Source organism: Danio rerio, chromosome 2 (assembly GCF_049306965.1).
Source record: "Danio rerio strain Tuebingen ecotype United States chromosome 2, GRCz12tu, whole genome shotgun sequence".
In the NCBI taxonomy this organism is placed as follows: domain Eukaryota; kingdom Metazoa; phylum Chordata; class Actinopteri; order Cypriniformes; family Danionidae; genus Danio; species Danio rerio.
In genome coordinates this window covers 30,937,224-30,958,560 of record NC_133177.1, presented here as the reverse complement: position 1 = coordinate 30,958,560, position 21,337 = coordinate 30,937,224, and the positions used below count along the sequence as shown (strand labels likewise).

Here is a 21,337-nt window from a genome sequence, read left to right as displayed (position 1 = left end):
TATACATTTGAAATTTTCAGGTTGTCAAAAATGATATCGGACAATATTGTTTATTTTCTACCTCGAAACGCAGACATGGAGCAGGTAACGCTTTATTCCACTTGCATGCAATGAATTATTTTTGTCATCAATGTCGTTATGGTTTTGAGAATATTAATTCTAATAATAGTAGTATCATTTTTTATATTATTATTATTTATTATTTTTGTTACTTGTTAGTATTATTTTTGGTTTATTTATTAATTTTATTATAAACTAATTTTTTATTATTATCAATAATTAACAGTGATTATTTTTATTATCCATGTCATCATAATTTGGAGAATATTAATCTCAATAATAGTAATATAATTTTGTATAATATTATTTTTTTGTTACTTGCTACTATAATTTGGTTTATTTTTTTATTTTATATTATTATTAATAATCAAAAGTGATTATTTTATTATTAATGTCGTTATAGTTTAAAAATCAATAATCCTATTAATAGAAATATTATTTTATTATATATTTTTTTATTTATTATTTTAGTTACTTGTTAGTATTATTTTTGGTTTATTAATTTAATTAAAAATTATTTTAAAAAATTTATTAAAAATTAATTTTTCTATTATTATTAATAAGTATCAGTGATTATTTTTATTATCAATGTCACTTTCAGTTTAGAGAATATAAATCCTAATAATAGTAATATAATTTTGTAAAATATTTAAAATTATTTATTATTTTTGTTACTTGTTACTATTTTTCTTTATTAATTAATTTATTATAGTTGGTTTTTTTAATAATTAACAGTGATTATTTTAATTATTCAGGTCATCATAGTTTAGAGAATATTAATCTTAATAATAATAATATAATTTTGTATATAATTATAATTTTTTTGTTACTTGCTACTATAATTTTGTTTATTTTTTAAATTGTATTATTGTTATTTTATACTGTTATTTATAATCAACAGCGATTTTTATTTTTATTTTTATTTTTTTTTTATCAATGTTGTTATAATTTAGAAAATGATAATCCTAATAATAGAAATAGAATTTTATTATATATTATTTATTATTATTTATTATTTTTGTTACTTGTAAGTATTATTTTTGGTTTATTTATTAATTTTATTATAAATTAATTTTCTATTATTAATAATTGTAAGTGATTATTTTTATTGTCAATGTCATGAGGGTTTACAGGATATTTATCCTAATAATAGTAATATAATTTTGTAAAATGTTTTATTATCATTTATTATTTTTGTTACTTGTTACTATTATTTTTTCTTTATTTATTAATTTTATTTTAGTTATTTTTTATTATTAATAATTAACATCGATTTTTTTTATTATCAATGCCGTTATTGTTTAGAGAATATTAATCTTAATAATAGTGATATAATTTTGTATAATATTATTTATTATTTTTTTACTTGATACTATTATTTTTGTTTACATTTAATAATTTATTTTGACTGTACAGTAATTTGTATTTGATATTTTACTAATATTTACAATAATTATTTTTATCATTATATCATAATTTAATCAGTATTAATTAGGGATGTAACGGTATCAGAATTTCACGGTACGGTAATACCTCGGTATGAATGTCACGGTATGGTATTTATTGAATCATTTACAGGAAAAAACAAAACTTATGAAAATACTCCAAAAAAGTGCCAAAAGTGTCAATGACATACAAATTAGCCATCTATCTGTAAGCTTTGAAACAGAAACTTCAATTTTAATAACAAAAAAATATTAAACCATGTAAAAAAATAAAGTTTCAATTTAGTAGTGTTGAAAACTCATCACATTCAACATTTAGTCACCCACTCACTTAGATAGAGATGGGTTTTAAGGAAAATTATCATATAAATATAATCTGGTAAAAGCTGGTATCTCTGGGTATTTACAATGTCCCCTGCAACAGAAAAAAACCCTCTCATTTGGGACTGAGGTTTCTGGGACAAGAGAGATATGACTTGGCCCAGGTTGACAGCAGTGGGTAACGTTGTGCATTGTCTTTCCCCCACTTGAGAGGACAAGCCATGAGTGAGATAGAGGTCTCTTTGCGGTACAAGTCAACGTCTGCATCAATCTGAACAGTGTGCTGTGTTTCTGCAGTCCCCATGACTGTTATTACTTGTATTCCCCAACTTGCAGGCACGTACACACATAGGGCTCAACCTGTGCAGTGCACATGCCCTTTTTAGTCTTGGATAGAAAGTGCCCTTCCAAAATGATCAAAAGTGCCCCCGCGACGCGACACGCTCTGTCCCGCCCTTCAGTAGGCGCGCAACAACGACGCTCTTGAGTATGCGCGCTCAACCCCCCTCTCAGCTTTACAGTACGCGCGCGACAACACAGCCGATCAGAACGCGCGCGACAACACCGCTATTCAGAACGCGCGCGGCGACAACACCCGCTTTAGGTTTCGATCATCTCCAGCTCTTTTTCATCCCCGCTACTAGAAGCACACTCCATTTCCGCATTACTGGATCTGTAGTGACAACAGACCGCAAGGAATGATGGCCACGCATGGGCTGATGGGAATTGTAGTTTCCGCTCGTTCGCTTCATTCGCCTGAGCAAATTTTCTCAGAAGACCTATAGTTTTACCGAGTCATGCGACTACGGTAATATCGAAAAAAAATTATATTGCGGTATGACGGTATTTACAATACCGTTACATCCCTAGTATTAATCCTAATAATAGTTATAAATTTGTTTATATTATTATTCACTATTATTTTTATTATTGTTTTTAATACAACCTACTACTTTACTACTGCTGCTACTACTAATACCACTACTAAAAATAATATTTTCCTATTAGCTAATGATCATAAAGTCCATTCAATTTTTTAAGTTACAAGATATTGGCTTGTTTGGCAAAATAAAAATTAAAAAATTATATTGTAATTTTGAAAAGATTGGGTCCCACATTTATATTAAGTGTCCTTAACAACTATGTACTTGCATCAAAAAATAAATACAATGTACTTACTGTGTTCATAATGTATTTGAGAACACTTGTGGTGCTCTTTAGTTGGGATAAGGGTTGGGTTATGGACAGGTTTGGTGGTATGGGTAGGTTAAAGGGTGGGTTAAGGTTTAAGGGATGGTCAACAGCATATTTACAAATGTAATTACAGATGTAATTACATACAGGTATTTAATCAGCATACGTACACAATAAATACATGTACTTACACAATAAGTACATTGTTACAAACTATTAATTCATGTGTAAGTACATATTAGTTAAGGTCACTTAATATAAAGAGGGACCAAAAATTGTTATATGTATTTTAGGCCTTGCACTGCAAGATCTTTACATTGACCCACATGTTACCATATCTTAGTGGTTCATCAGAAGAGCACATGCATCCACAGTACTGTATCTGTTTCAAAGAAACACATTTAGATTGTTCAGAAGATAAACCTTCAACAGATGTGTGCTCTTTTAGCCATTGGTTCAGTGGTCTGAGAGCATATGATGTAATAGTCACCTCATTGGTCATTCAGTTTATACCCTTTAACAGTTTTAATATTAGTAAGCATGACTACTATACTTATTTTTAGCCTTCTATATATCTCTAGTTCATTTAAATATCATATTAATCCAGCAGTTCAATTATTAAGAAATTTTATTTTTTGTGATTTTATTCATTTACAAATAACATTACCTTTGGCTCTTTTTAAAGGAAGCATTTAGCTGGTTTTAGTTTAAAGCATATGAGATCCGCCAGCTGCAGCTATATGGTGGTTTTTGATTTCTGTGAAAGGTCTTGTCTGCTGGTTTAGTGTGGTCGCACCTCTTGAAACCACAGTACTTTCCGGAGCATTCTGCTTTTGACTGTGGCTGAATCCTTCACTAATATTTAAAGTCAATTCATCGCTGTCCATTATCGTACAGCTTGTGTTGGTAAATGAGACAGGCTTGTGTGCCTTTCTTGTTGACCTTACCAACAGTTTTCCCCAAACCAGAAGAGCATGTTGGTGCTGTGGGGGATTGTTGATATTGTCTGCTGATGGTTACTTAGCCTGTGCTGCTTTTTCACACCTGCTCTGTCTCTTTTCTTCTTCCTCTTTCGTTGTGTGTAGATCGCGTCTCTCGCCGGACCAGGTGGAAAGGTAGAAGTCGAGCAGAATTTTCTGAACAACAAGCTGAAGACGATCACGGCGTACTTTGGGAATTTAATCAAGTGAAAATCATTATGTTTTATTACTTCTTTTATGGTCGTTAACACGTATGTCATCTGTACTCGGTTATTGCACTTATACATGTTATAACTCCTTTTGTAAAGACGTTGATGATGAATTTTATAGACTGTCCTCTTGATGCTTCTAGTTTGTTTTGTTTTAATGTATTTATGTTTTTTCCAGCATTGATATAAAACCTATTAAAGTTTATTTGCAGAACTGTGGACGATCTGACCTCTCATTCACTTTTAGGGTGTACTCACACTAGGCACGGTTGACTTGAACCGTGCCCAGGTGCGATTGTCCCCATTTCCCTCTCCCCCTTGGCCTGCACTCACACTGCATGTTTACCATCCAAGCCTGAGCACACTTAAGTCATCGATGATGCCACTGTTCAGTTTTGAAGAGAAGCGTTCTCACTCTGTACAATTGAGATGGCCTTAGTTATAGACCTTTTTCTTGGCTGCTGCATGGAGGGCGCCATAGCGAGCAGCGTCTTCCGGTAGAATGTTTAGAACTTCCATTTACAGCGTTTACAACTGGTAATTTGCACCCCGAAAATAGTTTTCAATATCGTTTTGTGTGGATTACGGAATGTTTTTGTGACTCACAACTTTGAAAGGTTTGTGTTAAAGCCGTTATAATCTGTCAGATGTGGTTCAAGCGCAAGAGAAAAACGTTCTCCTAGTTCATGTGTCTGTAGTCAGATATACAGTGTGTGTGTGTGTGTGTTTCACCAGCCTATCAGCTGTTAGCTCAGCGGCTCTTCAATATTCACACACACACACACATGCAATACTTCACTGCAGCATAGCGCAAACCAGATTACTGGCATGAAACTTAACAGGTATGCAAGTCATGCAATTTACAAAAATGACCAATTAAAGTGTGTGACTGCTGGCTGATTTGCTGTTCATTCTAATCGCGAGGCGTTTATGTTTCATTCAGTGTGTAGTATTCACAACGGTTTGTTTTTCTGTTATTTCAAAATGTCACTTTATTTTCACTTTGTCACAGTTAATAAATCAGTGTGTTAGTGGGACAGTACAGTAGGCTATGTGTGTGTGTGTCAAACATTTTGTTGAATGACATGTGTTTGGGCTGGTTATATATTTGAAAGAAAGAGAAATTGTTGACTTTAGCGATGACCACGTTTTTTTTGAACAGCAGAAAATGCCGTCTGACAACGAGGGGAAAATGCCTCACTGCTGTTGTTTTCCACACCATTAAATCGCATTTTTTTAAAATAACCAGTCCTGGAGGTGACGCTGATCGACAACAGTATTAGTTCAAAGATGATAAAAGTAGGTAAAACAGATTAAAACTATCGTTTCAAAGCTGTCCAAATGTGATTGTTTATACGCATTAGCTGCAGACAGGAAGTTCTTAGCATTCTTCTTGCGCATACACGCAAAGCATAATGGGAAATTTTATGTTCTAAGGAAAAGGTCTGAATTGGTTTGTATTATTTTATGTCATTTCATATGCAGTGACACACAGTCAAATCTTTTGCAGAACAGATCCACCACTTTTGATTCTCATAAAAGTCATTGTGCTGCATGTATTAGGAGGCTTCCTGAAGGTGAGAGGGTTTGTATCTTTGTTAAACTTTGACTGTGCGCATTCTTTGAAAAGTAAGAATGATTAATAAATCCATATGAAACCGTCCCTTAAACGTGACATCACATCTTCAGTGACTACGTTTACCTGTACTTCAGTAATCAAATTATTTGCCTTAATCTGAATTTTGAGTGTTGCTTTCATGATCCTGCTTTAATGCTTTAAAGCTAATAATTTGACTAACATCATTGCGTCACCACGCTATCCACATTTCCTTCAGAATTTCATGTAATTTCACGTGTTTCATTTTTAATTTGTCAACTTTAACTGCAGTTTGGCGCTTTCACTTTCATTCAAGAGCATTTCATGAATGCCAACCATGACAAATGATGCGAGTATAAACTGATGGAAGAGTTTAGTTTTAATCAGCGTATCCGTGGGGTCTTAAAAGTCTTAAAATGTCTTAAATCTCAAAAGCTAAATAAATCTTGAATCTACTGAAATGCTGGGTTGTACGTCATTTTCACCAGGTTTTAATTTTTCTAAAAACTTCCTACAGTAACATTTGCTAAAAATGTTCTTCATTTTGTTCAGGATACTGACCTAACATACATTTTTTAATAGTAAATGGTTATTATTGTAGTCTGAAGTAGTTGATAGCTATGTTTTGTTCTATTCTTAGTAAGGGTTATAGGGTTTGTAAATGGATATATTTGAAAATTAATTAAAAAGAAATATTCGAACTATATTATTGTTGTATTATGTAAATATATTAATTCAATTCAGTTGAATTCATTTTATTTGTATAGCACTTTTACAATATAGATTGTGTCAAAGCAGCTTCACATAGAAGACTATGGTGAAATGAAAGTTTCAGTTCAGTTTTCAGAGTTTAGTTCAGGTCAGTGTGGTTTAATATTCACTGCTGATAGTCAAAACACTGTAGAGCAAATCCATTGATGGGCAGCTCTACAAGTCCCGAACCAAGCAAGCCAGTGGCGAAGAAAAAACTTCACCAATTGGCAGGAGTGAAGGATAACAAACCATATTAAATTTTAATCATTTTTAGATATGGCAAGTGAGAATCTTTTCAAACTGGGATATTCAAACACATTCTTAGCATTTAACCCTGTATAAGTCTAAAATTTCATTCTTAAAATGTCTTAAAAAGTCTTAAATTTAACTTGGTGAATACCGCAGAAACCCTGATTAATGGAGTTTGATACCTCACACCATATGGAGAGAAAAAAAAAAACGCAGCTTCCCTGACTCTGTAGGTTCATATAATAGTGTCAAACATCCTTGTGTGTACAGACTACATGTCACGAAATGCGGCAAAAAATCCTACACAACGGTAATTTTTTGAATTAAGGCGTTTACATGTCTGCACTTCAATAATGCTACTAAACCGGCATACTCCAAATGTATTAATCCGATGTCTTTTTAGTTTGATTATGACCTTAATCTGATTAAATTAATCAATAATCAATGTTTACGTGATAGATTCTTAATCAGCGTATTAACTTAATCGCATTAAAATCGGATTATTGGTGTCAGTTTCTCAAACTGCTGAACTGAACCTCGCCCAGACACGGTTTGGATACACCTTTAGAAAACATTACCTCCTATCCATCCTAAAATTTGCACTCGCCAAATTCAACTAACAAAAGTAGTTATTATATTCACTATTAGCTTTTTTTTTTTTTTTTTGTAAATTACACAGTATTTTACTGTAATATGACCTGCATTTTATTTTGACGTAGGGCAGTTATGCCTTTGTTATTTTTATGTAAAAATTACTGTATATTTTAAAGATGTACGATACTATAAATGCACATGCTAAATAGTGCTGTGAATGTAAATACAGCATTTTGCTGTATTTGATCTACAGTAAAATCCTGGCGAACTTCTGCCAGTAAGTTGCTGTAGATTCTACAGGAAATTGTCAACATTGTAATGAGTAATTATTATCACTCCTGAGGATGTGGTATGGTTTGCCACAATTATTAGTTCCACAAAATCTATGTTGTATTTATATAACAGTAAAACTTATACAGGACTATGGTCTCGGTTCACAGTAAAATGATCCACATTGTGCTCATCATCAAGCTCGTCTTTCACAAGTCCTACAATGTCTTTTAGACTGCAGCTCTGATTCTTTTCTGTTAGGTCAGAGGAGAACTGGGTCTCCTCTAGCCTGCTTTGGGTAGGTGGAGCTGCTTTACTTTGGACCGAACTTCAGCAGTGACATTTGTATTAAAATGAACTGAACCAGTTTTACTTGAACTACACCCGCATTGTACCACCAGTCTTCTGCCTGTCTGATATGCTAAAATGTTGCAAAATTTTAAATATGGTACTGTTTTTTTTTTTTTTTTTTCTTCATCTATGTTAGAAGTGCCCAAGCTCAATCCTGAAGGGCTGGTGTCCTGCAGAGTTTAGCTCCAACTTGACTCAACACACCTGCCAGAACATTTTAAGCAAGTTTACAAAGAGCTTGATAAGTTAGCCAAGGTGTCTTTAATTTGCAGTTAGATTTAAACTATGCAGGACACCGGTCCTCCAGGACCAAATTTGGGCACCTCTGATTTATGTGAAACTGCCTCTGCATTATGAAAGCGCTATAATAATGATGAGAAAATGTAAGTCTTCCGAAATTTCTAAATCTACTGTTAACAAATGAGAAGTTTCGAAAGAGAAGTATCCTTGTGGATTTCTGCCTAAATAAAAGCTCTATACAGATTTAAAAACATTTTAGTTTGAAATAACAATGAGCTATTGATACTATCATTATAAAAATTTGCATTATTAATAAATACTTCTCAGATTTTTAGAGAGATATGTCGTTATTGATTTAGTTTTACTAAAATATTCCGAATATCGGTATACACATCTATCTTTCAGATACTATTTCACTGTACTGTAAGTAAAATTATGTTTTCATTTCAATTATAACAATTATATTAGATGCCAGTATTACAGTTTGTTGTACACTATTCATTTGTTTGATTATGTATCAATTTCTTTCCATTCACCTGGTTTTACAAATAAATGTATTGTGTGTTTGTAAAGTATAAATCATATTGAGTAAAACATAGTCGCATGTTTTGCCACTGCTTTTAAGAGTCTGGACTTTATGGCCGTAATGGAACAGTGGTTTTATGCAAACAGACAAAACAGAAGTCTGGTGAACACGATGAATAGTACCAGGAAGTTGAAAGAACGGTAAAAACACCAGTCGTCCACTCTCTGGTTCCTCATTCTGCGTTTGTGTGCGTGTGTGTGGCGCTTCAATGAGAGTCAGAGAGCGCGCACTCGACGGTCATTCCTCTCAGAAACAAGTCCCTTTAAATGCGAGTTAACCGTTTTCTGACAGTCTGACGGGTAGGTAGACATTTCCTTCTTTTCTGCTGTTCTCTACAAAAGATTGTCTGGGTGTGTTGCTGCGCTGTTACAGTAAATGTAAATAATGTAACGTTTTAACCGGTGTTTGTATTTACTTTATATGAGAGCTTTGGAATAAGAGAAATAAATCAATGATGTGTATGTTGAGGGTGCAAAAACAAGATAAAAGCGTGTTAGCTTAGTGATTTCCTGGAGAAATGAAAAGGCGGTAAAATATGAATAATTATTAACTCATGGTCATGACTTTCATCTTAGCTGGCTTTAGTTTATTTTGGCCAGACCCCACTCACAGTATACAAAACACAACATCAGTGTACAGTACGTGTGTATTAGTAGTAAACATTTAAAGTGGACTCAAACATTTCATCAAGTTGTCCTAAAACTGTCGAACAACCTATTCTTGTCTCTTTTTTTTATCAGTTTTTTGATTCACTTAAAATGTTGACTATACACTGTACACACACACACACACACACACACACACATATATTATAGGTAGCCTACCAGTCAATAGTTTGCAAGTACTGTAGCCTACAATGATTTGAAAGATGAAGCATAATTTTTTTTTTCATTATCTAGAATATTATTATATTGAATTGAATTATATAGAAATTAAATTTTAAATTGTTCATTCTAATATCATGTTAGATTCCCATTTTACTGTTTGTTTTGCTTTACTTATTTGCATCTGTGCCACCATGAAACCTTTAAGTTCTTTATGGTGGAAAAAAAAAAGTTATTTAGGTTATTAAAATCTATGAAAATATTTTGGCGTCACTGTGAAAACCCCTTCCTGAGTTATTTCTGGTCTTTATTTGTTTTACCCTTTTAACTGCCTGCTCTACCAAATGGTTAACCATGTTTTGACTGTTTAAATTAATGACTGTTATAGTCATTTAAAGAATGAACGTTGATTTAGTAAGAAATCAACATTGAAAGGTGTAAAGTTGCTGAAATCAAAGTAATGAAAGGTGATTTAGTATTCAAAAATGTTTTATTTTGATTTTTTTTTTTTAAATAAGTCGGTCTTACACTTATATTTGTATTTATTCTGGTGCTTTTACCATAAACCAATACACCAAATTGGTTGATATTTTAGAAATGATGGGATGTGTTGAAAAAAATGCATTGAGTGTTAACTAACGACATTAGAAGGTAAGAAAAGCAATCCAATTTTTTTTTTTGTTTTTTTTTTTTGGTGGGGCAGTTGAGCGTAACAATTTATATTTATCAACTTGATGTTACACCACGACACTTGACCCGAGTTGTAGCAGATAAGCCCATTATAGTATTTGAATTTTTTTCAGACGTATTAACTTACTGTTCTCCTCCACACTATTAAATATGTCCATATCTGCAGGCTAGAAACCAGTGTTAAACAGCCTAGATTGCATTTCAATCAACACATACAGCGTTCTTAAGAGAAGAAGTAGTTGAGAGGTCTTTTGTGTGTCTTTTTCTTTCCTGTCATACTGAACGTTTTCGAGACGCTGGCCAGAGGAAGTGTGCAGCCCCAGTGGCCTGCTTGCTCACACATTAATCTAGCATTATAGCCTTGTTTCTAGTTTCCTGCACAATAACATCTAAAAATACTACCACTTCAGTGAAGTCCAGGACCGACGTTTAGTGTAGTCATTTAACCAAGCGTTCACCTTCAGCATAATAGAGGGCACTGTTTTTCCCTTGGTTTCTTCCTTATTACTTCTGATATCACATGGATTTTCTGCTAAATATGTATGTACAGATCAAAGTCTGATGCATTGAGAGATGTAGAAACATCTGATGTGGACTTTGTTTCAATAAGAGACTGTGACTTATTTATGGCTAGTAATTTGTGAAAATAAATAAATAAAAAGCTGTGATTTTTTTATTATACTTTTGACACTGGCTTGGCCCAAAAGCAAGAGTTAAATATTTTTTTGATGGCATACTCTTGATTGATTTATTTAGCATTTTTATATATGTTTATTGTGTGTTAAGTATAAATGATGATCATTATTATTAGTAGTAGTTGTGATATTTTTGGTGGAAACCCCTGATTTTAATTTTGTGGAACTCCAAATGAGAAATTTATATATTTGTTGTTGTTGTTTTTAAATTGGTATTAATATAAAATAATTACTGTTAAATGTATCAATATTTTACTCAAATAAATACATAATAAATCTTTTAAATCCAAAGAAACTGATCATTTACAGTATAGCTGTTCATACACTGTAAAACCTAATAGTCAAATTCACCAAATTAAATGAGTGTAGACAACTCGAATCTTACTGGAAGAGAATTCCCACAATGTAAAACCCAAAAAGTTAAGGTAACTCAAACCATTTGAGGAAACTAATTGTATCAAACCATTTAAGTTCAAAAATTAATCCTAATGAGTACTGTGAACCTAATCCATTTGAGTAAAAAAAGCAATTTGAGCACAGTCAAACCCAATAAATGAAGAGAACTCAAACCAACTGAGTACTGTAAAACCCAATAAGTTAAGGCAACTCAAACCGTTTGAGGAAATCGATTGCTGCAAACCATTTGAGTTAAAAGACTAATCTTTATGAGTACTGTGAACTTACTTCATTTAAGTTGAAGTAATAAAGTATTTGATTAACTCATTACCTTCAACACTGAGTTCAAGACTCTTTTCAAATGAGTAGAATTAACTTTCAGTCAATTTTGAGTTAACCCTACACTCATTTCAATTGATAAAGTTGACCATTGGTCAAAGCAACTGATCATCTATAGCTGTACATACACTGTAAAACCCAAGAGTCAAATTTACCAAACAAAATGAGTGTAGACAACTCAAATCTTACTCGAAGAGAATTCCAATCATTTGAAAGAGTTTTGAACTCAATTGATTTTTGTGGCAATCAGTTACCTCAAACTATTTGAGTTGTTTTAACTTATTGGGGCTTTACAGTCCTTAGTGGGTTTAAGTTTTCTTAATTGATTAGGTTTTACTGTGCTCAGATTGTTTCATGTACGCAAACGGATTAATAATAATAATAATAATAATTTTTATTTATATAGTGCCTTTCCAGAGCTCAGGGACACTTTACAAAGAATGTGACAAAAAGAGATAGTACTCATTAGGATTCGTTTTGAACTTAAATGGTTTGTAGCAATCAGTTTCCTCTAATGGTTTGAGTTACCTTAACTTTTTGGGTTTTACAGTATACACACTTGCGCACAATATTCAAGGTTGGAAAATATCATCTGTTATTTTCATCAAACAAATGCTTTAAACAAATTTAAGCACCAAAAAACAATTAGTAAAACAAAATGAAAGTAACAAATAATAAAAGTGAAATGCAAATAAACAATTAGCTTAACACGGGGGGTATGGTGGGGGGAATATATATATATATATATATATCAACTTTTCTTAAGTTTTCAGTTCATTTTTTATATATATATATTTTTTATTTTAACCTTGTGAATAGAAAAGGAAATGAAGAATGCTCTTGCTTACTGACGTAAAGTTTATTTATTGCCCATGCATTTCCTTTTGATAATCCTGTTTCTGTTGGTGCAGTTGACGCAGCATTTATGACATTCATATGATAAACATGTGTAACAGAATTATTACATGTGAGAATTAGGAAAGGACATCTTGTGTGTATGTGTGGGGAAATTCCTTGGTTTCTTCTCTATGAAACTCTGACCTGGAATTGTTTAGCCCTGTCTCGGTTGATGATTTATGTAAAACAGGGCATAGCGTTTAATGTGTTTGGCTCAACTTCTGTTTTGTTTTTTAAGTGTTAGTTGTGTCTTATAACATGCTGAGAGGGTTATTATTGCACAGAGAGCATATTTTTATGCTTATGACATGTATTAGGGATTGCTCTAAAAGCCTTTTATTCTGAGTAATTTGATACTTCTCTGCAGCTGTTCTACTTGAATGAACACTCGTCACTGTTTCAAATGCAAATACATCAGTAAATAAACACCATGACTGTGGTCATAAATTTAGACACCGCAGGAATCTTAATTTGTGCTTTGTTGACTTTCAGTTTAAAGACTTAATCTGACTTTAATGTTTTTTAAATGATCAGTTTAATAAATGATTTTATTCATGGTGGCGTATGGCAATTGAAACAATATTATGACGTTATTTTCCACTTCCCAAATGTATTAAGCCCCCATCACGAATATAACTGTATAACGAGCATGAATTCTCTAGTGAATAATGTCTTTTAAAAGGATAACTAAAAATGTACTCACTATTAGCTGACTCTTCCGTGGTTCCAAACCTTTATGAGTTTCTTTAATCTCTTTTAAAGAAAGCTGAAAATCTGTAACCATCGACTTCCATAGTAGGGAAAACCAATACTATGGAAGTCAATGGTTACAGGTTTTTAGCTTTATTCAATATATATTGTTTTGTTTGTGTTTGTGCGTTTTTTTAATTATTAACAATACATCAAAGATCAAAACTAAGATCGTGATAATCTAGAATGAAAAAAGTTACTTTGTGTAAATATATTTTTTAATATATTTTTTAAAGTCATTAAGTAAAATATTAATGCCTGTCAAAAGTCTTGTTGTCGGTCTCAGTTATTATAGTAACAATAAATAACTTGACTTCTAATTGATTATTTGGAAATGTGGCAGAAGGTAGATTTTTTGTTCTCATACTTCAGCCTTTACATTAAAGTTCCTGAAAGCAAAGAAGGTCAAAGTGCTCCAGGATTGGCCAGCCCAGTCACCAGACATGAAAATTATTAAGGCATTAAATATGAATCCAAGGAATCTTGATGAACTCCTGCAAGAATGCTTTCTTTGTCATTCCAGATGTCTTTATTAATTAGTTATTTGAGTCTTCCAAGCTCATGGGAGTCACACAATATTAAACCTTTTTCTGCTGCACCATGACTTTATATTCTATACTGTACATTATTCCTGCAGTGACAAAACTTTTGTCTAAGCAAAGTCAGACTAATTAAATAAATTAAAATATCAAGACTTGATCATATTTTATTTTGGTAAAATAAGCGTTATCTAGAGGCCTATGCCGTTCATATAAGCCACTTCTGATACCAAAGGATCAACTAGAAGTCAAGTTATTATTTGTTGTTCCCAAAACTTGGATCGGCAACAAGACTTTTGTCAGGTAGTGTATGAACATTCTATGGCATGCACTTATATTTAGATAAAAGTACAGCTAAAGTTGTTCCAGGCAGGTCTTGACCACACTACAGTCCCTTTAAATATATTTTCTATAGTTTTTGTTAAAATCACTACACCAAACAGTTTATTTCACAACCTACATACCTGACCAAGGTCTTGGAATAAAACATCTGAACAATGTCTTTAGGTGTGGTATGCATCATCACCTCAATTATTTTTTTTCGAATAATTCAACTACATGTTCTCAGTTATTTATGAACTCGAACCAGCGACTTATACCACTGTGCTGCCCAAAATGCATAATATTAAATATTTATTAAATAGAAACTCACAATGAATCTGGTTTTTATTTTTTACAGTATAATGATTTAGCTTTGAGGTAAACAGAATTAAAACAATTTAAAACATTTCTTATTATAATACACATCTTCAAATACTTATATAGAAAGCTTTGTATTGGTTGTGTAGGAGAAAATCATTTATACCTTTGTTCATGTAAACAACCAGCATCTGCTTCGTTTCATATCTTCATTTTGTGTCAGGTTTAATGATCCTTTCTGAAATAATAACATAAGTTGTATATGATATGGGTCGAAGACTCAAATTTATAAACAGTGCTCAGAGTAAATACACCGCTCACAGATATCTCTTTTAGATTAATAATTTCAGAATTATTTACAATAATATTGTGTGCATATACATTCAATTAGTAAGTACCAATGCCAAAACTGGAACAACTCTAACAAAAAAAATAAAACTAAACTGAAGATGACGGTCCAAACGTTACTAAACCCAAATTAATCTATTGGAGAAACATTGAATAAAAAAATTTATAAACGTGAAAAATCAAGAGAAACATAAAAAATGTTAACTTGTGTTAAAATTTTGTAGCTTGTATTTTTTATCTGCAACAACTTCTTTGAAGTTAAATGCATTATCTTTCTATTCCTAAGGATGTTCAGTAACCAAACTCTTTAATCAATCAATATAACTGTTTATTAAAATGGTTTTGTTTAAATGCACTCAGAATTATTGGCTAGAAATGGATTAAAATGCAGATTTTCAATAGGAAGTGTGCTCATTTATGCTCAGCACTGTAAATAGAAATCATATTCTCTTCCTGAATAACAACTGTTGTTAAAAAAAACTGTTGTGATGTCTAAACTATTGATTCACTTGAGTTACATTGATCAAACAAAAGAGCCATTAAGCATAATTCCTTGGTGTCATTTGGTGTGTATTGATTTCATTACAAATTTTCTTCAAATTTAACAGTAGTTCATCTTCTTGCAGGAAAACATGGGTTGTAAAAAATCCAAGTTGGATGGTGACCAAAATGGATGTGTGCTTGAACCAGTGAACAAAGAGCATCCAGTACGTACTGACCAAACATATGTGAGAGATCCAACCTCCTATAAGCCTCCTATAGTAAGTAGTAAGCTAGATGGGGGAAATAAAAAAAAATAAAAATAAATAAATCATCTTAAGATTAATTTAGCAGATTTTACCTTCATCAAACTTGAAGAGAAAGGCTTTCTGATATATTTAAAACAATTTCATGATTGTCTGATGATCGAGAAACATTGTGTTTCACAGACTTCCCAAAATGCCGGTCTCCTGCCTGGTCAGGTTTTCCAAAAAATGGAAGGTAGGTTTCAATCCCTTCATTTTGATCCTTTTGTAGCTTTGAAGTTCTTTGTAAATCTGCTTTTTCATTGTCTTGAAACAGAGAAGGAAAAAATCGTTGTCGCTTTATATCCATATGAAGCCATTCACGCTGATGATCTGGGCTTTAAAAAAGGAGAGAAGTTAAAAATTATTGAGGAGTAAGTAAAAGCCATCATCATCCTTTGAGTGTCCTGCAGTATTTTGTTCGTTGGCTGTTATTGTGATGTGTGATTTATTTTCCAGGCATGGCGAGTGGTGGAAAGCGAGGTCTTTGACCACACGAAAAGAAGGTTTCATTCCCTCAAACTATGTTGCAGAAGCAGACACTATGGAGACAGAAGAGTGAGTGCGATCAATTACAAGCTTAAGGGATTAGTTCACCCTCAAATGAAAATTCAGTCATTAATGACTCGCCCTCATGTCATTCCAAACCCCTGAGACCTTCATTCATCTTCAGACACAAATTAAGGTATTTAGATGAAATCTGAGAGCTCCCTCATCCTCCATTGACAGCAAATTCCACAGAAGGAACAAAAATTATTTTCAAACCAACTTCAGCAGTTAAACTGTATTTACACAAAGCTCCAAGAACACTTTTTGTGGGACAGAAAAACTGTTTTCGCCTATGTCATCCGCATCAGATACAATGCTTATGGCCCAAGAAAATCTAAAGGCCCCTAAAAAAAACACCTAAGCATAAAATATACCTATAAATTATATAAACATAATTTTCCATCACTTTTTGTGTGATGAGGGTCTAAAAAAAGTTTTTATATAAAAAAATAGTTTTATTACATCGCAATTGTGTCCCCCACCCTCAATTGTGGAGCAGAATCCAAATCACTAAATCCACCCCTGCATGATGTTAATTAACATAATTGTCCATTTTTATTACCATAAATGCACACCCTGACCTGATACATGAGAGAAGATGTAGGTGAACAAATCAACTGTTTTTTGGTGCCCAAAAGTGTTCTTGGAGCTTCATATTGAACGCTTAACTCAGATGGACATTTATTGGTGGAGATTGCTGTCGGATAAGAAAGCTCTCAGATTTGTTCCGAAAATGAACAAAAGTCTCAGGGGATTGGAACGACAGCAACGTGATTAATAAACAGAGTTGGGTAAAAAACTTTATTGTATTCTCAGGCCGATCTCACGAGGCAACTATGTATTGTCAGAATAGTGGCTGATATGAAAAAATTAATTCATTTATTAATTTTCTTTTTGGCTAGTCCCTTTATTAATCAGGGGTCGCCAAAGCGGAATGAACCGCCAACTGATCCAGCATATGTCTTACGCAGCGGATGCCATTCCAGCAGCAACCCATCACTAGGAAACATATACTCTCATTCACACACATACACTACAGACAATTTAGCTGACCCAATTCACCTATAGCACGTCTTTGAGCACCAGGAGGAAATCCATGCAGACACGAGGAGAACATGCAAACTCCACACAGAAATGCCAACTGGACAAGTCGAGGCTCGAACCAGTGACTTAATGCGCCACCAGGCTGCCCAATTTGTTCAAATTCATATGATTTAATCCATGTGAAAACAGGATTTTTAAAAGAAGGTGTGTCCCCAAACCCCACCTTTGCCCCTCATTGGGTGTTGAGCAAATCGTTCTTAAATGTATCAATGAGATTGTGTAAATGAACACAAATTAGCCACTAAATCAAAAGGTAATGAATTGCCATGAGATAAGTTTAAGTTTTTTTTTTTTTTAATTGAACAACTTTATTAATCCCACCAGTGGCAATTAAATTAGGGCAGTAGCATCATGATACAACAAACACATAAAGAGACAAATCACTTTCAAGCAATATTAATAACACGATCTAGCATGCTTCATTATAACTTTATAAATAATACTAAAAAACAGAAATAAGAAAAGACACATACAATAAAAATTATGTTAACGTTACAAAGCCTTATTGCCTCTGGAACAAAGGTGAATTTATACCTATTAGAGGAGCATTTAAGGCTTCTAAACCTTCTTCCAGAGGGCAACAATTAAAAAAAAGCTTCAGAGAATGGGACTCATCTCTTATCACATTTTGCTATTTATGCATTGATATTGCTGCTCATGTAACTCTGCTAGACTCTGCAGAGGCAAACACCTGTTTGTAGAGCGAGTAGTTTGACCTTTTTCTGCCATTTATTATTTCTGGTGATTTCTCCGAAAAGCAACCGAATCGGAAGTTCTAAAACAATCGCAAGAACGAGCGCACTTCCACATTGAAGAATAAGGTCAATACTGTCAATATAGGCAGTGGTGTAAAGCAACAAATTACAAATACGCAAATGACTGTAATTGAGTAGTTTTTATGAGGAATTGTAATTTACTAAGTAATTTAAAAAATGTGTACTCTTACTTTCCCTTGAGTTAATTTTTAGTGCTTTTAGTTTTGTTAATTTTAGTCCACTATTTTCCTTCAATCTGCAGTCACTACTTGTTTGCTTGTCTCTGAAGATTGGCTAAAGTTGATTCTTGTCCAATCAAATCGCACATAGAAAGTAAATTGCATCATACTAAACAACCTCAAGACATTAGTGCTTCATAAATGCAACAAACCGTTTGGAAGCATTAAAAGTGTGCAGTTGTCTGAAATCTTTACACGCAATGATCAATGATGTCACTGATGTAAAGACGGATGTTTACTGTGTGAGGACTGAAAATCACCTAATGCCCTTAAACATTTACTAAAGCACTACAGATTTGTACGTGTACACATCCATGCATAAATTGCATGAGCTGATCACATCGTGATACTCTATACTCTTGGGTACTTTTAAATGGGCACAGCGGAATAAACTGCCAACTTTTCCAGCATATGTTTTACACAGCGAATGCCCTTCTAGCTGCAACCCATCACTGGGGAACACCCATACACACTTATTCACACACATACACTATGGACAATTTAGCTTACTCAATTCACCTATACTGCATTTCTTTGGACTTATGGGGGAAACGGGAGCACCCGAAAGGAACCCACATGAACACGGCGAAAACATGCAAACTCCACACAGAAATGCCAAATGACCTAGGCTTGAACTAGTGACCTTCTTGCTGTGAAGGAACAGCACTACCTACTGCGCCACCGAGTCGCCCCTCTTTTTACTCATACTTTGAGTAATATTTACAACAGAAACTTTTACTCTACATTTTGCACTACATTTTTGGAAAAGTAATGGTACTTTTACCTGTGTATGATTTTTCATTTTTCTCTTAGCGCCACTGAATATAGGCAGTTTAAAAAGTTCTCATTATGTTTTTTTCTACACAGAAAGAGTTTCCTAAGTACATACGTTCTCTGATATACTTTCTTTAGTAACAGCTTCTGAGTTCTGCTGGAACTTTATTGATACGTTGGTATTCGAATTACATTTTCTGGGAACACAGCAATGTAACACATTACGTTTTAAATGCATTACTATGTTACAATATAACTAGGGAACAAGGCTATAATTAGTTATTAATGCAGCAAAATCCTAGCTGAACGTGACCTTGAGAAGCATCTGATGCATGCAGCACGAGTGCTTGTATAAATTTCAGCATGAAAAAAAGTGCTGGATCTGTTTAGGAATGTATTGTGACAGTGCTGTATGTCACAGATTGCTAATCAGCCTAAAATAACAAAGCAGAATGTGAATAAAGTGATGTAACCCTCTGTAATAGTTCAATGTTGAATTAATGAAAGAACCACAATTTTGACTATGTAGTGTATTTTGTGTATGTTGTGAGTATCAAAGAAACTTGAAAGTAATCTGATTATTTTGTTACACCATAATTCATCAGTAGTTCACAGTAATTTTCATGCAGTAATTTTAAATCGTTACCTTAGAATTATAAGGTTCTATCTGACATTTTTGTCAAAATTTAGTTATTCTCGGCGCAATAGCCTAGTGATTAGCGCACAGACATATGGTGCAGTAGCACATCAGGGCATCCCAAGTTCGAATCCTGACTCGAGTACATTTCACAACTCTAGCCCCCTCTCTCTTCCCCACTTAGCTTGCTGTCCTATCTAATACTGTCCTATCTAATAAAGGCAAAAATGCTAAAAATAAATCTTTAAAAAATAAAATAAAATTGAGTTATTCACATATTCTTATTAAATGACAACTTATTTACATTAAATGATGTTTTTTATAAGTTTTCTACATTTAAAAACTTTTTATTTAAAAACAAATGTTACACACATATTGTTTGCTTTAAAAGCTTTAAGGCTCATTATTTTAAAATCATTCAGTAATGAAATGTTTATTAGTTGATGAAATCTATTAGTTTTTTTTAAAGTAACTTATCCAACATTGGTAATTAATAACATAATTAGTTTTCATATTTGGGTGAGCTAATCTTTTAGTAATAACATATTTCTTCATGCTTGCACATGTTTTCATTGTTGGTATGTTCTGATTTATCCTGCACAATTTAGATGGTTCTATAAAGACATCACGAGAAAGGATGCAGAGAGACAGCTGTTGGCACCGGCTAATAAACCTGGATCTTACCTCATACGGGAGAGCGAAACCTCAAAAGGTGATTACTATTTGCTGTCTGAACTCAAAGAGAGTTTGTGGTTAATCAAAATAGTGGTTTAACGTTTTTCTGCATTGTTGTGAACAGGAAGTTATTCACTATCGATCAGAGACGTAGACGCTCAGGGCCAGGATGTTGTTAAACATTATAAGATCAGATCTCTGGATAATGGCGGTTACTACATCTCCCCAAAGATCACGTTCAGTGACATCAGCAGCATGATAAAACATTACCACAGTAAGTACTAAGGATGCAAACATTTTAGAGTTATTTAGAATACTGACCTTGTGTATAGTATAGCTATTGAACGTAGTAAAAAAGTGGTTCACCCAAGAATTTAGACGTTATTTAGAATACTGATGTGATTTACAGTATGTTAATTGATTGTATTAAAGGAGTGGTTTATCCAAAAATGAAAATTGCCTAATCATTTATTCTCCCTTGTATGATTTTGAACCTTTATGATATTTTTTACTCTGTTGAGCACAAAAGAAGATATTTTTAAAAATGATGTTGCACACATTGACTTCAATAGTAGGAAAAACACTACTGGAGGTTAATGAGTGCCAGCTACCAGCATTCTAAATATCTTCTTTTGTGTTAAACAGAAGGAAACAATTGGTGAAGAATGAGTAAATGATAGCAGAATTTTCATTCCTGGTTTAAACTACCCCTTTAAATGTATTTAAAGTAAAAGGCAGTGTTGCCAACTCATTTTCTGTGGATGTTCCTAATTGCAGTTGTTTTGTTTAATGAGGTTGTGATGTCATTGTGCAATGATGTCGTTAGTGAATCATAACGCACAACATTGCAAAG

General features: G+C 33.1%; 2 protein-coding genes across 6 annotated transcripts in view; both read left to right on the top strand.

Moving 5' to 3' along the window:
* tgs1 (trimethylguanosine synthase 1) overlaps positions 1-4,429 on the top strand; it is a 38,059-nt gene extending 33,630 nt beyond the window's left edge. For 3 of the 4 annotated variants that reach the window (XM_073911543.1, XM_073911537.1, XM_073911539.1), the window contains 2 exons: positions 6-84; positions 4,106-4,428. In XM_073911543.1, coding sequence (XP_073767644.1) covers positions 6-84; positions 4,106-4,210 — 184 coding nt within the window. In that variant the 3' untranslated portion in view covers positions 4,211-4,428. Of the gene's footprint in view, positions 1-5; positions 85-4,105 lie in introns of all 4 variants that reach the window. The other variant, NM_001423263.1, reaches the window with a different exon arrangement.
* Positions 4,430-9,009: 4,580 nt separating this feature from the next.
* The window catches only part of lyn (LYN proto-oncogene, Src family tyrosine kinase), a 31,708-nt gene continuing 19,380 nt past the window's right edge, over positions 9,010-21,337 (top strand). The window contains exons 1-7 of one of the 2 annotated variants that reach the window (NM_001004543.1): positions 9,010-9,148; positions 15,593-15,727; positions 15,896-15,947; positions 16,029-16,125; positions 16,211-16,309; positions 20,418-20,521; positions 20,609-20,758. In NM_001004543.1, coding sequence (NP_001004543.1) covers positions 15,599-15,727; positions 15,896-15,947; positions 16,029-16,125; positions 16,211-16,309; positions 20,418-20,521; positions 20,609-20,758 — 631 coding nt within the window. In that variant the 5' untranslated portion in view covers positions 9,010-9,148; positions 15,593-15,598. The remainder of the gene's footprint in view (positions 9,149-15,592; positions 15,728-15,895; positions 15,948-16,028; positions 16,126-16,210; positions 16,310-20,417; positions 20,522-20,608; positions 20,759-21,337) is intronic. The other variant, XM_005163399.6, reaches the window with a different exon arrangement.